Genomic DNA, 20,850 nt, shown 5'->3' on the forward strand with positions numbered 1-20,850 from the left:
GCTCCCGTTCCCCCACACTATGCCCGGCCCGTTCGCGGCGCCGCCGGCTCGGAGCGCCTGAGCGGGCGGCGTTGGCGTGGGCGCAGGGGACCGCGGCTCCCGTGCCCGCGCCCGTCCGCCCGCCCGCCGCCGCCGCCGGGGCGTCCCGGCGGGCGCTGCCCGCATGAGGGCTGCGGGCCCCTGAGGCGGGCGGCCAGCGGCCGTCGGGGCGCGGCGCGGCGGCCGGAGGGGGCGGTGGCGGCGATGGGGGCTCTCCCGGCGCTGCTGGGGGCCGCCTTGCTGTGGGCCGGCGCCGGGGCCCTCGTCAACCTCAAGTACTCGGTGGAGGAGGAGCAGCGGGCCGGCACGGTGATCGCCAACGTCGCCAAGGACGCCCGGGACGCCGGTTTTGTGCTGGACCCCCGTCAGCCCACCGCCTTCCGGGTGGTCTCAAACTCGGCCCCCCATCTGGTGGACATCAGCCCCGGGTCGGGGCTGCTGGTGACCAAGCAGAAGATCGACCGGGACCTGCTGTGCCGGCAGAGCCCCAAGTGCATCATCTCGCTGGAGGTGATGTCGAGCTCCATGGAGATCTGCGTGATCAAGCTGGAGATCAAGGATCTCAATGACAATGCGCCCAGTTTCCCCACTGACCAGATTGAGCTGGAGATCTCAGAGACGGCTAGCCCGGGCACCCGCGTGCCGCTGGAGAGTGCCTACGACCCAGACTCAGGCAGCTTTGGAGTGCAGAGCTATGAGATCACCCCCAATGACCTCTTTGGGCTGGAGACCAAGACACGGGGTGATGGGTCCCGATTTGCCGAGCTGGTGGTGGAGAAGAGCCTGGACCGTGAGACCCAGTCCCACTACAGCTATGTGATCACGGCGCTGGACGGTGGCGACCCTCCCAACTTCGGCACAGTGGAGCTCAGCATTCGCGTCATCGACTCCAATGACAACAACCCGCTCTTCGAGGAGCCGGCCTACACTGTCAGCGTGCCTGAAAACGCCCCGCCGGGCACACCAGTCATCCGCCTCAATGCCTCTGACCCGGACGAGGGCACCAACGGCCAGGTCCTCTACTCTTTCCACAGCTACGTCTCCGAGCGAGCCCGGGAGCTCTTCCAAATCGACCCCCAGAGCGGCCTCATCACAGTGAGTGGTGCCATTGACTATGAGGAGGGTCACGTCTACGAGCTGGATGTTCAGGCCAAGGACTTGGGGCCTAACTCCATCCCTGCCCATTGCAAAGTGACCGTCAGCATCCAGGATGCCAACGACAACCCGCCCCTCATCAACCTGCTCTCCGTTAACAGCGAGCTGGTGGAGGTGAGCGAGAACGCCCCACCGGGATACGTCATCGCCCTGGTGCGGGTCTCGGACCGTGACTCCGGGGCCAATGGGCGGGTGCAGTGCAAGCTCCTGGGCAACGTGCCTTTTCGGCTCCAGGAGTACGAGAGCTTCTCCACCATCCTGGTGGATGGGCGACTGGACCGGGAGCAGAGGGACCAGTACAACCTCACCATCCAGGCCAAGGACAATGGTGTCCCCTCCCTGCAGGCCACGAAGTCCTTCACCGTCAAGATCACCGATGAGAATGACAACCATCCCCACTTCTCCAAGCCCTATTACCAGGTCATTGTGCAGGAGAACAACACCCCGGGGGCCTACCTCCTCTCAGTCTCGGCCAGGGACCCTGACCTGGGCCTCAATGGCAGTGTCTCCTACCAGATCGTGCCCTCCCAAGTCAGGGACATGCCTGTCTTCACCTATGTCTCCATCAACCCCAACTCTGGAGATATCTATGCTTTGAGGTCTTTCAATCATGAACAGACGAAGGCCTTTGAGTTCAAGGTCTTGGCAAAAGATGGGGGTAATCCCTCTCTGCAGAGCAATGCCACCGTGAGAGTGATTGTCCTGGATGTCAATGACAACACCCCTGTGATCACGGCCCCGCCGCTGGTCAACGGGACCGCAGAGGTGTACATCCCCAGGAACGCGGGGGTTGGCTACTTGGTGACAGTGGTCAAGGCAGACGACTATGATGAGGGTGAAAATGGCAGACTTTCCTATGAAATGGTGGAAGGAGACAGAGGATTTTTTGAGATAGACCAGGTCAGTGGGGAGATAAGGACCACCAGAGCCTTTGGGGAGAACGCAAAGACAGCCTACGAGCTGATTGTGGTGGCTCATGACCATGGAAAAACATCTCTCTCGGCTTCTGCCTTGATTTTGATATACCTGTCTCCAGCCCTGGATGCCCAGGAGTCCATAGGATCTGTTAACCTCTCCCTGATTTTCATTATTGCCCTGGGGTCTATCGCAGCCATTCTTTTTGTCACCATGATCTTCGTGGCAGTCAAGTGCAAAAGGGATAACAAGGAAATCAGGACCTATAACTGCAGGTAAAGACATCTTTGTTTCTGTGCACCTGCTGGCTCTGCTTTGATTTTTGCCATCACAGTTACTTTTCCATTTGCTGATGTATACTTGCGGGGTGCGAGTGGGGGGTAGATTTGCTTTAGGAACAAAAGTGAGGTTCCCATTGCTCTAAGAAAATTTCCTGTGACGCTTTAAAAAATTGTTCTCTGGGAGGAGAGCAGAAATCCGTGCCGAGTAACAGATCGACTTAATTGTGCGGCTTGACAATCTGTTGCAGCATCCCTGATTTTACGCGCTCCGTCACAGGAAGGGGGGAGAACAGTTTTATACCGGCATGGCTGGTTCCCATGGGCAGTCCCCATCCCCAGTGCAGCTCCCTGGTGCTTTGCGAGGGGGGAAAGCCCCCCCAGCCCACTGCAGCATCCCCGCAGTAGATGGGGCGAGTGGCCGCGGTGGCATCCATAAGCCCTTGCTTCCTGTTCAAAAGAGCTATTGTGTGCCCGATGCGGCTCCTCGCCACGGCTGACGATGGGGCCAACCAGATAGTGGTGAAAATCACCCGGTTCCCCCCGATGTGTTTCTCCAGCACCCGGCATGGCCGGTTGGGCTGGGAGCGATGTGGTGAGGCAGAATTTTTGCGGCTCTGCATTATTTTGCCCTGGCTGGATGCGTGCTCCCGGGTCCAAAATGCCGGAGGGGAGGTCAGCCTCGCGCCCGGAGCCACTGAAAGGCTGATAGGGGAAATCCAGTCCCCTGAATATGTAACAGCCCGGCGATTATTGTCTCTCTTTTACTATTCTCTGTGTTACACAAGTTAGGAGACAAATGCTAACCACACATGAATATCAATCAGATGCCATAAAAGAGCAGCTGCAATGCCTCATAAATGGTTTAATCCTGTTACTAGTGAAATAGCCATGACTTCTCCATTCCTTCGGCACCGAGTCGTTTCAGAGAGGAGGGATGGAAATTAATTTTGCTCTACCTTGGAAACGCACGCTTGCCCCCGGCAATTCTGCGGCGCAGGGGGATGTGCGGTCTTTAAAGTTTTATTTACGCAGAAATAATGCTGGAGAGTTTGGCTTTTATACCCCGTTTTCACAGCGTAAAGTGTGTATATAAGCCTTTTTGCTTGATGGGGGAAAAATCGTCTGCAAATAAAGGTCGGTCTGTGCTGTATTATGGGATGTCTAGCTTCAAGTGAAAGCTCATATACCAGATTTCTTGCCAGCTCGGCCCATTAAATGAGAATAGGACCTGAATGGATAAAAATCACGTTGTGGTGGTGCCCCTAACAGCTTCACACATATGTATAAGCCCTGGGTTTACTGTGACGGCTTAGGGATTAATGAAGTGCAGTTTAATTAAATAATTGGTCAATAGAGAAAGGACAGCAAAATGAATGCCTGCAGGAAATAATTGGGCTCTCGCATTGCCAAACTTAAACATTTAGGTAAACAAAACAATTAAAGCTTCATCAAGCATTGTTAGACGAGTCAGCAGCATATAGATTGTTGGCACAACAGAAATCCCTGCCTTCCTCTGATTTATTTGCACGCTCAGGGGGATGTGCGGGCTGTTATCAGCGAGCATCTGAGCAGAAGTCAACTGCAGAGGTGGAGAAGCACCAGGTAGGCTCAGCAGCGGCTGTGAACATGGGGCACCCTCTCCTCACGCTGGGTGCGTGCCTGTAGGCTTTGCAGTGCCTTATTTTAGAGGTTCTTCACAACAGCTGCTGGACAGTCTTCATAAAATGCGGTGATTTATGAGGCGCATAAGGTTATATGAGAGCTGTTCGACTTGGTGGCATTTTCATGCTCAGGCAATTAGCTTTCTGGAACAAGAATATTTGTCCAATATTTGCCTTTCTAGATAAACTGTATTATTTATTCATCCCATTATTTCTGTTGCAGCTATTGGATTTTTTCTTTTCTTTTTTTTTTTTTTTTCCTTAATGCTGTTATTGTAACAAGAAGAGGAGCAAAGTCCCGACTTTCAGCTGTGTATTTCTGACTGTGGGTAGCATTTGATGTGCTTCCCTGGGAAATACCGAGCTGTCCAGTGCCATGCACATACAAATTCATCTGTGGGGCATTGGCTGGGGCATTGGCTGGGGCTGTGTTGCCCCTTTGGAAAGAGGATCCACAGTCCCTCTGAGCTGAGCATACCCGGTTAAGGCAAGGTGCAGTCATGTTTGTCATTACTTGCTCGGGTGGTGTTTTATGGTAACTTTTTTCCTCCGGTGTTTTACAGAAGGCAAACAAGACACTTCATCAGTTGATTCTTTTGGCAGGTGGGAAGCAAAGAGGGAAAGAAAGGCAGAGAAAAACAAGCTTGCAGTTAAAAAAAAAAAAAAAAAAGGTCAAAAAGGATCATTTCTCTTTGCAAAACACAGTTGTTGTTCTCTGGTTTTTAGAAGGCAAAAGCATTTCCCAGCAGAAGGGGGTGTGCATGTCGAGGGGTGAGGGAGGAACAGGATGTGGTTGCAGAAAAAATTTTGAGTTACCAGGTATTATCAGGAGATAGTCAAAACACCAGCAATTTGGATAAAGCATTAATAAACAAACAGCCTTTGGAGTGTGAGAGAACAGAGCTTGCCAGCTAGGACTGCTTCTGGGTCTGCTTTATTTACTGTTATGGAAAATGAACTGGGGAAAAAATCCGCTATTCATTTTGAATTTTCATTAGGGGAACCAAATTAAATCACTTTTAAAATCCTTATTATGCATGGAAATGAATGCAGGTACCCTTTTCAGTTCATGGATTTTAACATCTCCATTTTTCTCTTCTGCAGGCTGGACTTAACTCCTAGTAACTAAATATCAGCAATTACAAACTAGAGAAAACCAGAGTCATTCTTCCTTCCCATTATTTTTCATATTTGACCTGAAAGCATTATACATATGAAAATAAGCTCAAGACCGTGTCATGTCACCAGACCCAAAACATGACGTAATGTGCATGACTAAGAAGCCTACATGGAGATGGGGGCCAAGCCCTCCGGGCTTCTGCCTGTCTATTTAGCGGGGCAGGGTTCAGGATGCTCTCAGCTATTCATTTTTGTTCTGTCCCCCAGAATTGCAGAATACTCCTACGGGCATCAAAAGAAGTCAAGCAAGAAGAAGAAAATCAGCAAGAACGATATCCGCCTGGTGCCGCGAGACGTGGAAGAGACGGATAAAATGAACGTTGTGAGCTGCTCCTCTCTCACTTCATCCCTCAACTACTTTGACTACCACCAGCAGACGCTGCCGCTGGGCTGCCGCCGTTCTGAAAGCACCTTCCTCAACGTGGAGAGCCAGAACAACAGGAATGCCGGCTCCAACCACATTTACCATCACACCTTCACGGGGCAGAGCCCCCAGCAGCCCGACCTCATCATCAACGGGATGCCGCTGCCAGAGGTGAGTGTGGACGGGCAGCCCACGGCCCTGGGGCATCGCTGACGGGTTTGTACGTGGACTGCGGCGTGCGGGTCTGTTGGTGTGGGTGCTGCCGAAACGACGTGTTGAGCAAACAGTGGTGTTTTCTGTGTGTTGGACACTCCGGGGTGAAGGAGTGATGGAGAGCGGGCAGACGGCTCTGGGGCAGCCCCGACACACGGTCGTGGGTGGATGTCTCACCCCCAGACACGGCAGAGACCCTCAGAAATGCCCAGGTGGGCATGCTGAGGTGGCCGGGCCAGGCCAAGCTGCCTCCGTGCTGTCGGGAGGCTGGAGGTGGCTGTTTTGCAAGTGGATTTTGCTTGTGATGATGCTCAAGGGAGGAGACACTTGTTGCCTTCACAGGAGTTTTTTAAAAGGTTGTTGAAAGGGGTGTCAGTGGCTGTTGCTCTGAAGGCAGTGGGATGTGCTGGGAGAACAGACAGCGCAGGGTACCCCGGTGTCACCACCTGCACGCCTGGCCCGGTGCTGTCCCCTTGCCCTGAAGGACAGGTGCGCGCCGGCCGGCATGGGAGGGATGTGTGGCACCTGCCGAAGGCAGGGAAAGGGGCCATTCCCGATCCACGCCATCCTCATCAGTTTCTTCTAATTCATCAGCTTTCCTGTACATCACAGGCATCATTTAATGTTGCTTGTTTGTCTCTCTTTGAATTATTGTTTGGTATTAAGCAAAACAATCAAAGGTTTGTCATGTTTCCTGCTTTGAACAGAATAACAAAGCTGAAAAAGCAGCTGAAATATTTATGGCTTGCTCTGTTTTGTGTGCAGTGTGCTGGTGTAAATGCAAAATCATGCTGCTGAAGACAGTGGAGCTGCTTCAGATTTATACTTGCACTATGGAGAGCAGAGCTTGGCCCTCTGTGAGAGTCTGCAGGGCTGCTGGAGAGGGCTGGTGCCGGCGGGCCTGATCCTGCAGAGTTTGTAATGGCAAAAAGCTTGCTGAACCCTGGTGTTTAACCTCCACTAAGGCTACAGAACCAGCTCCCGAGAAGTCACATACTGGTGTCGGCCCAGTTTGGGGGTGCTCCCAGCCCAAGCGCTGGTCACTCAAAGCAGGGGCGCAGCTTGTGATATTCAGACGGTCGGGAGGGGGTTGTCAGGATCTCCATGACAGATCGTGGGCACTTAGCTGCCTTCTGTCCAGCCTGCGTTTTGAGCCTCTCCCGCCCGCACGTGTGCAGGCTCCTTGCCGTACGGCATTGCCTTTTCAAGGTTACCCACTGAGCTGCTGCAAGGAGGCAACTTCTGCATGGGTGCACCAGCACAGCCCAGCGCAGGTGCCTGTGGCTGCGGAGCCAGGAGCCTGCCTGCATTTGGGAGGGTACGGCATGAGTGACCCAGCACTGGTCCAGAGAATTAAAGCTTGATTTAACTTCTGGTGTTGGTTTAAAAGCTGTAATAGAGTTTCTTAGCAATAACGGAAAGGGAATGAGCTGGATATAAGCTGCTTATATATTCTACTTGCATGTATCCAGCCATACAGCTGATCGGGTTCTGCTCCTCCCAAATGCCCCGATGGGGAGAGGCAGGAACTTTGCATCCAAGTCTGGATGGGACCAGTTTGGGATAAGCCTGTCTCTGGTCAAGTAAGGCAGAAGAGCTGCTACCGAACCCGCCTGCTCCTTGTGCTGTGTCCGTGCAGACTGGGGGTGGGAAACACCACTCTCCATGTATTAGGGGATCTCCATCGATGCTCAGATTTGCCTGTGCACTTTGTGGAGTACCAACTGGGGCTCAGGGTGCCCAGCTGCCTGGGGAATGCATCCCAAGGTTGTGGGTGACCATTGCTGTTGGGATCCTGGGAGCAGTGGTCCCTGAGGAATTCCTGCCTTCCTGGAGCAGTGTCCTTTGGAGAGGGGTCTCAAGCACATCTCTGGTGGGTGCCTTGCTACAGGCACCAAACAGTGGAGCACCCTGTCAGCCTGTGATTCTCTGCCACTGACAAAATTCAATCATAAAATCCATCAGACATAGGCATTAGCCAGAAGTGCATGCCGGCAGCGGAAGGTCTGCGGTGCCAGGAAGGAGGGAAGGACCATCGGCAACATCATAGCTCAGCTGATAAAGTTACCAGGCAGCTGCAGGCAGAAGGCAGTGCTGCGCATGTTCCTCCTCGACACAGTGGTTAGTCTGGGGCCCAGTGACATGTGCTCTCCAAAGATCCCCACTGCCTTGTGCACCCTCATGTGAGGGAGCCGGGATGCTTGTTGCTTCTTGTGCAGCTGCAGCTCACCCCATTTCCCCATCACTTGTGCAGGTGGGATGCACTGTGAAGAGCTGGTACATCACCTGGAGAATTAAATTTGTCTCTTGATACGAGTGGCAGCTTAAAATGGACCCTCCAGCAGCCCTGTGAGGGGACCAGCAGCTCTCAGATGGGTGTTCTCGGGGAGAGCAGCATGTCCTGGCAGGGTTCTGCTCACCCCCTGGGCATGCTTTTGGACAAAAGGACAGGACCAGGGCATGGGGAGAAGAAATCCCAACTGGAAGCTGCTTGAAAGTTTGGTTTAGGGTGGGAACTTTTATGGTTTTTTGGCAGAGAGTCCCAGTATTATGCTTCCAGCTGTTGCAAGGGAAGTTATTTGTCTGGCGGTGTGGGTTCTACTGTCTCTGAAAAATCCAGGTGACCCCTGAGGGTAAGGAGGTTCAGTGGTGTCTAGAGTGACAGCCCTGTCCTGGCACACAGGGTGACACAGGAACTCCATAAAAGCTGCTTCCACAGAGGAGCATCACAGCCTTGTACCCACTGTAGCCTTGTACCCACCGTAGCCTGTTGCTGCCTTAGCGGGTGTTATGGTGTGATGATATGTATATGAAGTGTGCTATTGGTACACCTCCCGGTGATGATGATTTAATAGGTGCAATTCCTGCCCAGAGTTCCCTGAGCCAAACCGTTCCCTGCAGTGCACCCAGCGGGACTCTGACTGTGCTTGTTTGAATCGCCTTCAGTGATGAGGCTACTGGTGTTTCCCCTGGGAGCCTTTACGAGGTGTAAGCGTCGGGGAGGTATCGCTGCTGCTCCACCTGGGAGTGACTTTTCCTGATGGGAAGGCAAGGCATCGGTTGATAAAAGATAAAATACGGACATAAATGTGTTGCTGGTGGTGTTCCTTAGCATATGACGGTTGTGGCTGGGAGTAAGCGATTGTCTCTGCAGACACGTGCTGTCCTAGCAGTTGTGGGTTTGCAGTGTAGCTGGTCTTTAATGTGAGGCTTATTTACATTAACAGTCAGGAACCTTGAAATAAAAGTCCCCGAGGCCGAGTTGTTTGTGGAGCTTCGGGAAATGTTTCCTTCCGCCACTGTGGCAGTGGTACGTGCGGTGGCAGGTCTTGGGGCTGGTGGTGCTGTGCCAGTGGTGACAGGGTTCGTTGGTGCTCCCCACCTTTCCCTGCTGATCCAGAAAGGACTAAACAGTGGCATCTGCATTTGCATCCCACTCTGGGGATGCAAAAAAGTTAGAGATGACCCTTAAAAAACTTTTCCCTTTGGGTGAGGTCCGGGCTCGGTTGCTGGCTCTGCTTGTGCCAGGGCATGGCTGCCAAGAGAGCATTAGGAGACGCTGGGGGATGTCCTGGTGGGGTTCTGGCCGTGCTGGGGTTTGGTGGTTCCTTGGGTGCTGGGGTACCACTCGGGGACCCCTGCCCGTGGCCTTTTAGCATCCTTGTGGCTGTAGGTAGTGGTGGCAAAAAACGTTTGCTAGCAGCTCTGGTGATTGTGGCTGACAGCGGGAGGCTTGGCCCCTGTTAGTATTTCGCCTTGTTTTGCAGCAGGGAGAGTGGGACATGTTGGAGCTGCAAGGGCATTGCCGGTCAGAGGCTTTGCTGCTGCTGAGGGCTTTTTTTTTTTCCTTCCTGCTGAGCCGGAGGAGAACTCAGGTTTGAAACCGAAAGGTCTTGTTCTCAGTTTTTTGCATGTGTATTACTGGAAGTTGTACCAGGAGATTAAAAGTCAAAATTGATAGATGCCATTAGGCAGCTTCCTCGATAAAAATGCACGTTGCATTGGGATGGTGTGGAAACCAGTCTGAATGCTGAGTCTTTTAGGATCCCTGGGACACGACTTGCCTGTAAAGCAGCCACCCTTGGGTAACACTTACATGCCTGGATTTTGACTTCATGGTTTTAAAAGAAAACAATGTGCGTGTAATGGCTGCATCTGTGTTTCAGAGACAGTTTTACATCCAAAATCTGCGCCACTTTGGGAAATGATGCCGAAGCATCATGTGGTGCCCCGGGACTGGGAGCATCCCCCGGAGCACAGCAGCTTGCTCTGCCCTTCGGTCTCACCTGAGGCTGCAGTGGTGGCCGGTCCCTGGCAGGACCCAGCATGGGCGAGGTGAGAAGGTGTGAAATGAGAGCAGACGAGCCTTATTTGAGAGGCTGGATGTCCAAAGGTGGAATTAGCATGGAGGTTCAGGACTGACTGTCTCTGGGAGGGGCTGTCTGGGATGGCTTCGTCGTGGCAGCATGGGGGAAGGGAAGCAGCAGCGCTGCTGTTGCACTGTAAGCAGGGTGTGGGTCAGACATGGCCTTGCTCTGGCGCTGCTTTGGTAGGACCCACTGGAGAAGGTCAGGGTGGAGCAGCCACTGATCCAGCAGCACTCGAGTCCTCAGGGGACCCTCATGCCCGACAGCTCCCAGACCCGGGTTCGGCCCTGGCACTGGCAGGGTTGTGGCTGTGGCGATCCGCCACCTCCTGAGCTGGTGGCCACCATCAGTAAGATGGGGAATTACTGGTTTTAGTGATAATCCTGGTCTAATCCCCCAACCTTGATACACTCCCGCGTAATCCTCACTCACACTGATTTCGTTTGGGCTCCTCGTAGCAGCGGGGATTATTTGAGCAAGCAACAGTTGCAGGATAAGGCCCTGTTGGTTTCAGATATGCTTTTTACTACCTGGAAAGCATTCTCCTCACTGTAGGAAATAGTTTTCTAAGCACAATAGAGCAATTTTCGTTTCAGGCGGCACTGGCAGTTTTTGCTCTGGCTATCTGGCGGTGTTAACTAAAGCACATTTCTACAACACACAAAGATTTTTGTTTTGTAAGAAATGAAATCAGCGTGGCTGTTCCTCTTTCTCTGTCATTTCTCTACTTGTCAATTCTTTCTTCCCCTCCAGCTTATCCTCTGCTTCTCCGCTAGCCTTAAAAAGCCCCCAAAGTGTCTGTTATAATCACATTTTGTGTGTTACAACCAGAATGAATGTACTCACTTTAATATGCTGGGTTCGAGGAAATCAGTTTCTGTCTGGTATAACAGACAATTTGTTATAAACCATGCCATTTAGAAGTGAAGGGCCTCGCTTTACTGTAACACTGGGGAAACGTCATGATACATAATTGGAAGGGATTTGGCTTGCTTCTGAGTAATACTGTGTATAGAGCAGGGGGGGAAAAAAAAAGATAATTTTCAACCCGGAGAAAGTTTGCGGTGCTGAGACATGCCAGGCTGTTGAAATAAGGCTTATTTTCAGCAGAGATAATAATTAAAGCATTATCATCGATGTTGTTTGACTAGTCAGAAGGCTGACTTTGCGGAGAGCGTTGCCAGTCTTGTTTTCTCCTTGGGAGGTCACTGTAACTCAGCACTTTTTTGTGCCTGCGATGCGCACCGCGATGGGTACGCACAGGTTGCAGCTTGGTTAGTGCCTCTGTGTCTCTGTGCCTGCGCAGCCCTGTCTGGGAGCTAGTGGCAGCCTATATTCTCCGAGAGCCTGCCGAAGAGGAGCGATGCTTTCAGCTTTAGATAGTGACTGGTTATTCCCTCCCTGGGGAAAGCTCACTGGTGCCTGCCAGGGCATGTTGCACCTCCAGGGGACCACAGCCTGTGGGGTGGGAACCTCAAACTGCCCTGGATGCTCTCCCTACTCACTCCAAACGTGCCTCGAAATCACAAGTCCTAGCAAATCCCTCGGCTTAACTACTCCCAAAGTGTTTTTGTGTATAACTGCACGTTCCCTGACCTCTCCGAGCGTCGGAGGCCAACATTATGGAAATCAGCACCTTTTTATTCCATTCTGAGGTCAGCCTAACCAAATTATACATCTCTTAATGTAACCGCTCCAAGCTCTCTGTTTGGAAAAATTCATTTGAATACCTTGCAACAGAGATAAATACGCCAGCTCCCATTCACATTTAACCACGTCTCCCACCGATGGCCACGCTCGCTGTGCTGTGTTTTAGACAAGCCTGTAGTTCAACACACTTTGGGTTTTCATAGACTCATAGAATCATTTAGGTTGGAAAAGACATTTACGATCATCAAGTCCAACTGTGAACCTAACACTACCAAGTCCACCACTGAACCGTGTATGTTTTGTACGGGTGATATGGGGCTGTGACCCCATCCTGGCACCTCTTTGGGTTTTCCAGGGGTTTTCCAGCCTGCAATGGGGTCCTGGCTAGGTGGGACCAAGGGCGTTTGCTGCAAGGGTCTGTGGAGGAGTTAGAGCCGGTGTGTGGTGTGGTGGCAGTAGCCAAGCTGTGTTTAACAGTAAAAACCCTCTTCTCTGATGGCAAGACCTTGCGTGCTCAACATGGATATGATTATATCGTTATATATTACATACTGTGTATTATATCTTACATATTATCTGTTACATCTGTTATATATTATCTGTACTATACACTGTGATATATATTATATATTTATAAGCATATAAAAAGCATGTATAGAATTATTACATATTGTACATAATTATGTAAATAAGTATATAATTTGTCCTATAACCATATATATCTCTCATTTGTTTTTATGCTACAGTTTGTGTTTTATGGTTCACTTTTACTGAAAGTAGAGAGGCTTGTCTTGTTTTCCTTTCAGTAAATTTGAATTTCTGATATATATTTCTGATGCATAACTCTTGTTAAGTCTATAAAAAAAAGCTCCTGCAACTATATTTAAATGGCAGATAAGAATTTTCCTTTAAATTAGGAAAGACTTATAGTAAGTTGGTTTTTTTTATTTACATCAAAAGAGCGATCTTGCATACTACTTATGGCTTTTCTTATAGCAGTTCCCAGATGAACTCCTGTTGTATTGAGCGATTTGAACTCTGTGGTTTCTCCCTGTCATTTACTTTGCATAAAGCACACGCTGCATGCAAAGGCATCCTTAAGGCCAAGCGCACGTAGCCTTTGAATAACCTTATGTGCATCTGCTCGGCTCCGTGGAAGAGCCGTATTTTCCAGCTGCCGTCTCCTGAAGTCCCTCCTGAGGGCTTTGAGCCAGAGAAGCTCCTCAGCGAGGTGCCCTCTGGTCCCCAGGCTTTTGCCCTCACTGAGGGTGCCCTGCTCGGGTGTTTCCTAAATTCCCATCAGCCAGCAAGGGCAGAGCCCTGCCTGCTCTTTGTCCCCTGCCCACCTCCATCCACAGGCTCTGCCTGCAGGCTTTCCAGCAATGAGCCCTCTGTCTCTCCTGGGAGACCTCTCCTCTTGCCCCCTCGCTCCCTCTGACCGTGGCTCCCAGTCTCGTGTTAGGGCTGGCATGGGGGGACCCCCAGCCCTGCCCACTCCCCCTTCCCTGCCAAGCTGCCTACAGGGCTGGATACAGCCTCGCTTCAATAAATGATTAGATGCTGTTCCCAGTAGAGGCTATAGTTGAGTTCCAATCATTTTCTGTTAATTAAAATACAGGATGGTCTTATTTGTAGCATAAATAGTTGTAATCTGTGTACTTATAAATGTAATTATAATTTAAATTAGAGCGTGCTCTGAATTGTTGATGTATAGGGTGCTCTGCAGGCAGTGCTGCCCTTGCAGGGCTGTGGTATGGGTTGTCTCCTGTGGTCCTGGTCCCCACTGTCCCCAGGAGACCATTGTCCAGGTCTCAGCAAAGGGACACTGAGGCTATGGATGGCTCCTAGTTTCACTGTTCCCTGTTGGGGCAGAGCTTGCCTGTGGCACCTGTTGGAGGGTCTGCTGGAAAAGAGACCGCAGCGTCATTGCTTCAGTGTCTCCCTCTAGTTTATAGCCTAAATTTGGAGTGAAGTAATGGCTTATGTCAGCCGGACAAGTGATTAGTACTTAGCCTCAGAGTGACTACCCGTTTAACATGGAATTACAGTGAGTTCTCATTAGGCTGGCGAAGGTTTGAGTGCGCCAACTGCTAATGCTGCAGTGGACAGATGTGTGTCGCAGGTATTGCACTTCATAGTCTGATGGAAACCCTCAGCATGCTGCAGGTAACCACAGCTGCTCCTCCTCCTTACACCCAGTACATTGTGTAGGTCTGTGATAAATAGTGTAGGTCTGTGTGTGTTGGAGCCATGTAGATGAGATCCTTGTCTCGATGCTCTGTTGGCCACCGGAGATCTGAATGTGAATCCTTCATGGTTCTCATGGGGATCTGGAGCTTGTCGGATTATACCGTCTTTTGTAATGGCAGGTGTATGCCACAGGGCAGGTTTTAAAATTCCCGTGTTGGTGGATTGCATTAACCCATCCTAAGTCAGGTATGTAAAATTCCATTAAGCAAAAACCCTCTGGCATTTTCTCACCCGTGCTCAAGCTCTGCAGGCTATGCTAATGCAGTGCGTTTGCTCATCTATTAGGAGGATGATGGCTTTAAAATAATAACATTTATCTTTGGCAGCGGACCTACAATAGTGCATGCCGAGTACAATTTTGTGAAAGGCTCTGCAGATGTTGCCTCATTCAATCTGGGTCAAAAAGAGTGCTTAGAATCATAAAGGTTAGAAAGAGATCAAATAATTTGGCGGTTTTATTGCTGAATAATGTACTTGGAAAATATCATTCACCATTATTAGACTAAGTGAGTACAGAAAACACAGGACTCAATAGTCATTTCTCAGTATTGGCTGATTTTACTGTTCTTATAATGTAGCTAAATTCCCTGTTATCGATTCTAGCATTGATTATCGATCTGGAAATCTAAATGTATGTGCTGGTGGGAGCACACGGGAGCCAGACCATTAGGGAATTAGGCTTCTGCCCCTCCCTGCAGCACCTGGCAGTGGGCAGCAGACCCATGGGGCAGATTGGTGCTACTTTTGGGGAGCTGTCAGGGTTTTGGGAGCTGTTTTCACAAACAAAAATGAAAAAACAGGAAAATTTATCTTTGTTTTTTTCCATGCCTGCAAGCTGGTGTGAACTTGGTCAGGCAAACCCAGATGGGCTGGGACAGCGGCACTGGGACGGGGGCTCGGTGCTCATGCCTGCGACTCTCGTCACCTGCTCCCTCCTGGACTTTTCATATTCAGATTCACATCTGGATGCTCTGGCAGGGACCCAGCTTCAGTGACATTTAGTAATCAAATCCACATGACTGTTGGCTTAGAAACAGCATCCAAACCTGTGTGCCCGGTGAAATGCTTTTCCAGACCTTTGCAGGTGGTTCCTCTGCTTTCTTATTCAGCCTCTACCGATGCTGTGTCCCCTGTCTGGGGGGAAATACTGCGCTTGGGCTGAGAATCCCTCCCTGTACGTCAACTAATTGCAGGGGTTGGGTTAGTGAGAGACCAAAGCCATGATCCCATACAGCCTCTGCTTCCCATGGTGAGCCCATGGACCAGAGCCGGCAGCATCACTGTGGGAGCCACAGGCTCCCACTGGGCTGGGGCTTGCTCAGCCATGCAATGGATTCCTTTGGAAAAAAAAAAGATGAATCTCTTGTTCTCTGCACTTAGTTGTTGTCAGCATTAATATGCCATTAACATATGCTCATTAGGAGGAGAATGATTATACCCTGCAGAGTATGGGGGAAACCTTCATTAGGCACTAACATATTGAACTGAGCTGCAAACTCCACTTGGGAAAACTGGGTAAGGTTCTGCTCAGCATCAGGTTTCCCTAATTTCTCCTCACTGATTTGATAACAGCACCTCATCTTCTAGCACGTGCTTTCAGCCAGGGCTGTGGGTGATGTGCAGGCGAGCCTGGGCTCAGGCTCCAGCACTGAAATCCTTCTTGAGACCTCAAATCCATCTTCCCCTAGATCGGAGACATCCTCATCAGAGCTTGTTTTGGCACGCAAAGAGGACATGAGCCCATGTCCCCCCTCCGAGGGCTATGCTGGCTCTTCAGCCTTAATGAGATGAAATCTCTGCAGAGCTGGGAGATGCTCTGGGAACAGATTTGTTGAGAAAGGAGGTGTCATTTCTACATCCTCGCTTTTCACACTGTAACGACGTTTTAAGCGTTCATCTGGCCTTGCTGCCTCCAGTCTGAAGACATAACCTGCCATGTGTGACAGGGCAATTGCTCGCCCCGGTAATGATTACAGCGGAGCCCGGCGTCGCTCCCTTGTTTGCTTGGCGCGTGGCAGCTCGAGGCATGTGCGTGGTGCTCTCTTAAAGTCAATCAATAAGAATAATTGCAAGTTCAGGTGGGGGTGAGGGAGAAGAGTGCTGCAGCAGACAAATATTTGCAGATTAAGACCCTGTTTACATGCAGATGCCTCTTGTGATAGGTAACAAGGGATGGACAATAAGGACCATATGTGGTATTTAATCAGAATTTATTCTAAATGGGGTGATTTCATAGATTTCCATGGAGCTGACAGCTGTCCTCTGTATTAAATGTGAACGTGCTGCCTCCATCCCTGCCAGTCTGCCCTGGCGTTTTGCAGAATTTTGCAGCTTTGGCGGTGGGGCACTGCATTCCGGTCCCCCCATAGCCTCTGTATAGGTGCAGCCAGAGGGAATCCCGTGGATCAGTTTTCACCTACAGACCTCAGCAAAGGAAAACTGGTGTTTGACGGGCCTGGATTTCCTGTTGTGAAGGTGAAGGAAAGCAAAGCCGCGTCAGGAGTGCGGGAAGGTGCTGGGGGAGGTAACCCTTTCTTCTCATACCTGCAGCAGCCTCAGGAGCAGCAATGCTGGGCTGAGTGATGCCTGCTGCCTGCAGGACAGCCAGCTCCTGCGGGAGGTGCTGGAGCTGCAGCTGGTCATGGGGAGACACAAACCGCAGGTTGGAGGGTTTCTTCCTGCAGAGATGGAGACAGAGAGGGCTGGAGCTGCCCACCCCCAGCTTGCTTTGTCTTTGGTGATCTGAACCCCCTTTTGTCGTTGATCCTGAAACCTAATAATGAGGAAGTACACCAGAACCAGAGAGGTGACTCATGTTAAGCTGTCATTGACAGAGAGGAAAATGAGGTGGCGAGGTGGGATACCAACATGCAAGAGGTCAGGCTTGAAAGCTTTTTAGTGTCTACTAGTGCCTTCATTAGAAGTAGGCTACCATCTCCTGGCTTGTGGTGGCTGGCTGGATGGACAAACGGATGTACACCTCGGCTGTCGAGGAGGCAGATTGATGGCGATCCCAGCTCCACCCAACTTCTTCTTGGTTAATTCTTCTTTGACCTTAACAACTTTTCCCTCTCAGCCTGCTGTGCTGTCCACAGGCAGAGCAGCCACAGGCTCCCATCTAATCGCATCTCACCACGTTGGAAACGTGGCTGCATCCGTTTGCTGGATGCTGCGTGACTCATGTAATCACCGTGCAAAATGCATCATTCATAAACTGTTTAGTATGACCTTTTGTACAGTAGCACTAATTATTATTATCACAGAAGCCCAGTAAACTAGACTAGTAATTATCAGGGATTTATTTGAATGGACAGCTAAGCTATTCTTGGCAAGTTAGTCAAAGCAGTTGTCATGACAGCCACACAAATGTGTCTTATGAATTGGGTTAATTAGGGTAATTAATAACCGTTGTTTTGCCCTTTTTAACAAGGTATTGCCTAGACACTCTAAAAAAATAGCAGTTGTACCTAACAGAAATAGTTGTCTTCTAGCAGGAACCTTCAAATCAGAAAATCAAAGTAGTAAATACCCATTGGGTTGTCATTTCACAAAGAAACGTGTCATCCTTCTCCCTGCGCAAAAGCAGGGAGGAAAAGGCTCTGTTGTAATTTTTCTGCTGAGCTTCCCCTGCTATGCAGCGTTATCTAGAGATTGGTCATCATCATTATTGATATTATTTATTTTAATGCCGTGCTGCTCCAAGCAGAGAGGTCTCTGCCATGCTCAGCTCTGAGCGAGTGGAGAGGGCAGCCCCAAGGTGCTTCCATCGGTTGGAGCAGGCTCTGCAAGTGACAAGACTTAAAGCCAATTTTAGAGTCGTGACCATAAATTATTGTTGTTTTGCTGCTGCATCGTCACTATCCTCTTCACGATGGCTGGTGCCAAACTGACGAGTCCTTGCTCAGCGAAGCATCCACTTCTTTTGAAAGAAGGGTTTTGCTGAATAAATGGTTTTGGTTTTGTTGTGGTTGTTGCTGATAATTGTGTAATGGTGCTAACTAAAGCTCTTAATAACCAAGCAGCACCAAAGAGTCTCAAAAGGGAAAACCCTTACAGTCTCCATCCCGGGCAGCACCCTGGCTGCCTCGTAGGGGGTTTGCAGCCTATAATGGTGGTGGTCCCCGTCTCACACCAGTGGGCTGGGTGCTTGCCAGCACAGAGCACTGTCTCACTGAGGACTTCAAGACTGGGTGCTGATTATTAAAAATGGCCCAAGATTACAGATGCAACTGAGGAATATTATGTAAGTTTTGTAGAAAAATGACCTGAATAGATGAGTGAAGGCTCTGGCTGGTTCTCCAGCTGCACCGAGCCCTGTCTATTTATATCACCTCTGGGCTTTCGAAGCCCTCTTTTAACTAAAGCTTATTTGATAACACATGTCTTTTATAAAGAAAAGAATAAAAAAAAATGAAGAAGGAAAGGAGGAAAAAAACCCTAAAGAAAAACACCTCTATGGAGAAGGTAGAGTTTTAATGAAGAAATATTTTATACCATTCTCCTACAACCTTAAGGCTAATAGCCTGGAACTGGTACTTTGGCTCTTTAAAAAGCCCAACAAGACAAGCCAATTACGGCCTCTGAAACATTTTTATTTTTAGTTCCTTGTAATAGCAATTCATCCTCGGCTATGGTACATTAACTGGAAGGAACAAGAAGTAGTAAGGTTTTGGCATCTTTGTAATAACCAACGGGCTGTGTTTACCAGGCTGTTAACAATGCAGGTGGTTGTCAGGCAGGGGGAGAGGGCAGTGTGGGGATGAAGAGGGGCGTCCAGTTAGTGCCAGAGCAGAGATCCCCTAACTTGGCGAGCCCTTTGTTAACATTTATTGCCCTACAGTTTATCCTGGGAGAAAAACAGGCTCCTGTTGGGCCAAATTCCTCAGTTTCCTGGCACCCCGGAGCTGGCAGCGTGGCTCAGAGGGGAGGAAGGGCTCTTTGGATGGTGCTGGTGTGTCCCCAAGGATGCTGGAACCAATGTGGCACCTTTGGGGGGCAGCGGGTTTTGAGGGGAGCTGAGCCAGGCTGAGTGGGGCTTTGCATCCTGCTCACCACCTGGGCTGTACCCGTGGTGCCGCGGCCGCCAAGGACAGCGATGGCAGCAGGGAGGAAGGCCAGTTCTGCTCAGGTTTGCAGTCAGTCTCATGGCTGCAGGGTGATTTTGTGGGCTGGAGAGCTGTGTAGGGAAAAAATTAAAATAGGGGAAAACTGGTTTTGATAAATAATTTCATTGTGAGCAAAATCCCCTTGAGGCTTAGAGTACGAGTTGGCCGTGGCTGTCCTGATTGCAAGCCTTCCCATGCAATTACAGATAAACAATGTAAATGATAACACGATGAGCACACGGGGCAGTGTTCACCTCAGTTTTATTATCTGCCATTGCCGGGCAATTTTAGCCGAAGCCAGGCAGGCACTGCTGGTATGTTTTCACTCCAGAGCTGGGTGTGGTTGTGCACAGCCATGTGCCAGGGGCACACGCAGGACTGGATCAGACCTCCGGTGAAGCCATAGGATGGGAATGTCTGTGGGGTGTGTGGGTGATACGGGAAGTGCTTGCTGCTTGCCCAAAAATCAGAAGAAATGGGGCTTGCACTGAGACGTGGGGCAGGGCTGAGGTCCCTGTGCACTGATCCTGCCCTCCCTGGCTGCTCCTGGGGGTGCCACCTGCCAAGGTGTCGGTCTTGGTACCCCTGGCTGAATTTCTCCCTGCTAAGCCACAAAGTGGGGAAATCCTCTGGCTGCCGTCACGAGCCCCCTCACCCACCGCCCTGGGATGCCTTGGGGGTGTCCCTGTCTCCTCTGCGATGCAGAAGTGGAGTGAGGTGCCCTTGTAGCATTCAGGCAGCAGCTGAGCCCAGCTGCCCGTTTTGGTGCCCGGCCCCATTTCGCTGTACCCCCATGCCCCCCGCCTGCCCTGGGGCTTGTGCACACTCAGGGATGCAGCCGGCGGGGCGACTGCCCTGGCATCCCGTCACTCTGATGTGCCAAGCTGGCAGCGGCATCTCACACCTTTGCTATTTTTAACTCAGCTGCAATGATTTTTGGTTTTTCTTTTTCTTTTTTTTTTTTTTTTTTCTATTTTTTGCGGTGGCAAATCTGTGATTTCTCCTGTTCCCTACAAAACGCATTGGTCTGACCTGCCGCTCCAGAAGGTGAATGACAAGGAGTTTTATTTAGCCCTAGCGATGGGAACATTTAAAAAAAGGTTCCTCTGTTATATTTGTTTTCATTCCTAATGGCAAGAGGCAGGGAAAGGACAGTTCTGAAGGGTTTTTTAACAAATCTGTAAGTCATGCCCCATTACCCTGGGGCGGCTGATTAGATCCAGATTGTTTCTTGCACTACTTAGGGAGGGGTGTAGTCCACGCTGGAAGCTGCATGCATGGATCCGTTACACATCTGAAAGTCCCAGGCATAGGTGATGGGAAAAAACCCTTTTATTAGGTTTATTGGCTATTATATCCCTGCAGGGAATTTTCCTCAGCGTATGGAGGCAGCCCTCCCGTGCAGAAGACTGTGCCCTGCCAGGGCAGTAAGCTCATCCCCGTGCCCTTTGGTGGACACACTGGAGGGAAGCATTGCCCCTGCTGCCCCAAAATTTCTCCTGTCCCAGCCCAGGGCAGGGATGCTGAGTAGCTGCTGGGTCATTGCCAGCCTCCTGGCTGCTCACAGTCCAGGGAAGGTGTCTATATGCTCACCCTTAGAAAGCATGCCCCCCTTTTGGGTCAGTATTTTGCTTTTTTATTGATTTAGGAGAGGTAGTGCCAAGTGGGTAC

General features: G+C 50.5%; 1 protein-coding gene across 1 annotated transcript in view; it reads left to right on the forward strand.

The window, feature by feature from the left end:
* Positions 1-243: 243 nt before the first annotated feature.
* Positions 244-20,850, forward strand: part of PCDH19 (protocadherin 19) — a 55,069-nt gene continuing 34,462 nt past the window's right edge. The window contains exons 1-2 of the mRNA XM_086470439.1: positions 244-2,384; positions 5,438-5,765. Of these exons, the coding sequence (XP_086326565.1) occupies positions 244-2,384; positions 5,438-5,765 (2,469 nt within the window). The remainder of the gene's footprint in view (positions 2,385-5,437; positions 5,766-20,850) is intronic.

The sequence above is a fragment of the Leptosomus discolor genome, chromosome 9 (genome assembly GCF_034619465.1).
Source record: "Leptosomus discolor isolate bLepDis1 chromosome 9, bLepDis1.hap2, whole genome shotgun sequence".
Taxonomy (NCBI): Eukaryota; Metazoa; Chordata; class Aves; order Leptosomiformes; family Leptosomidae; genus Leptosomus; species Leptosomus discolor.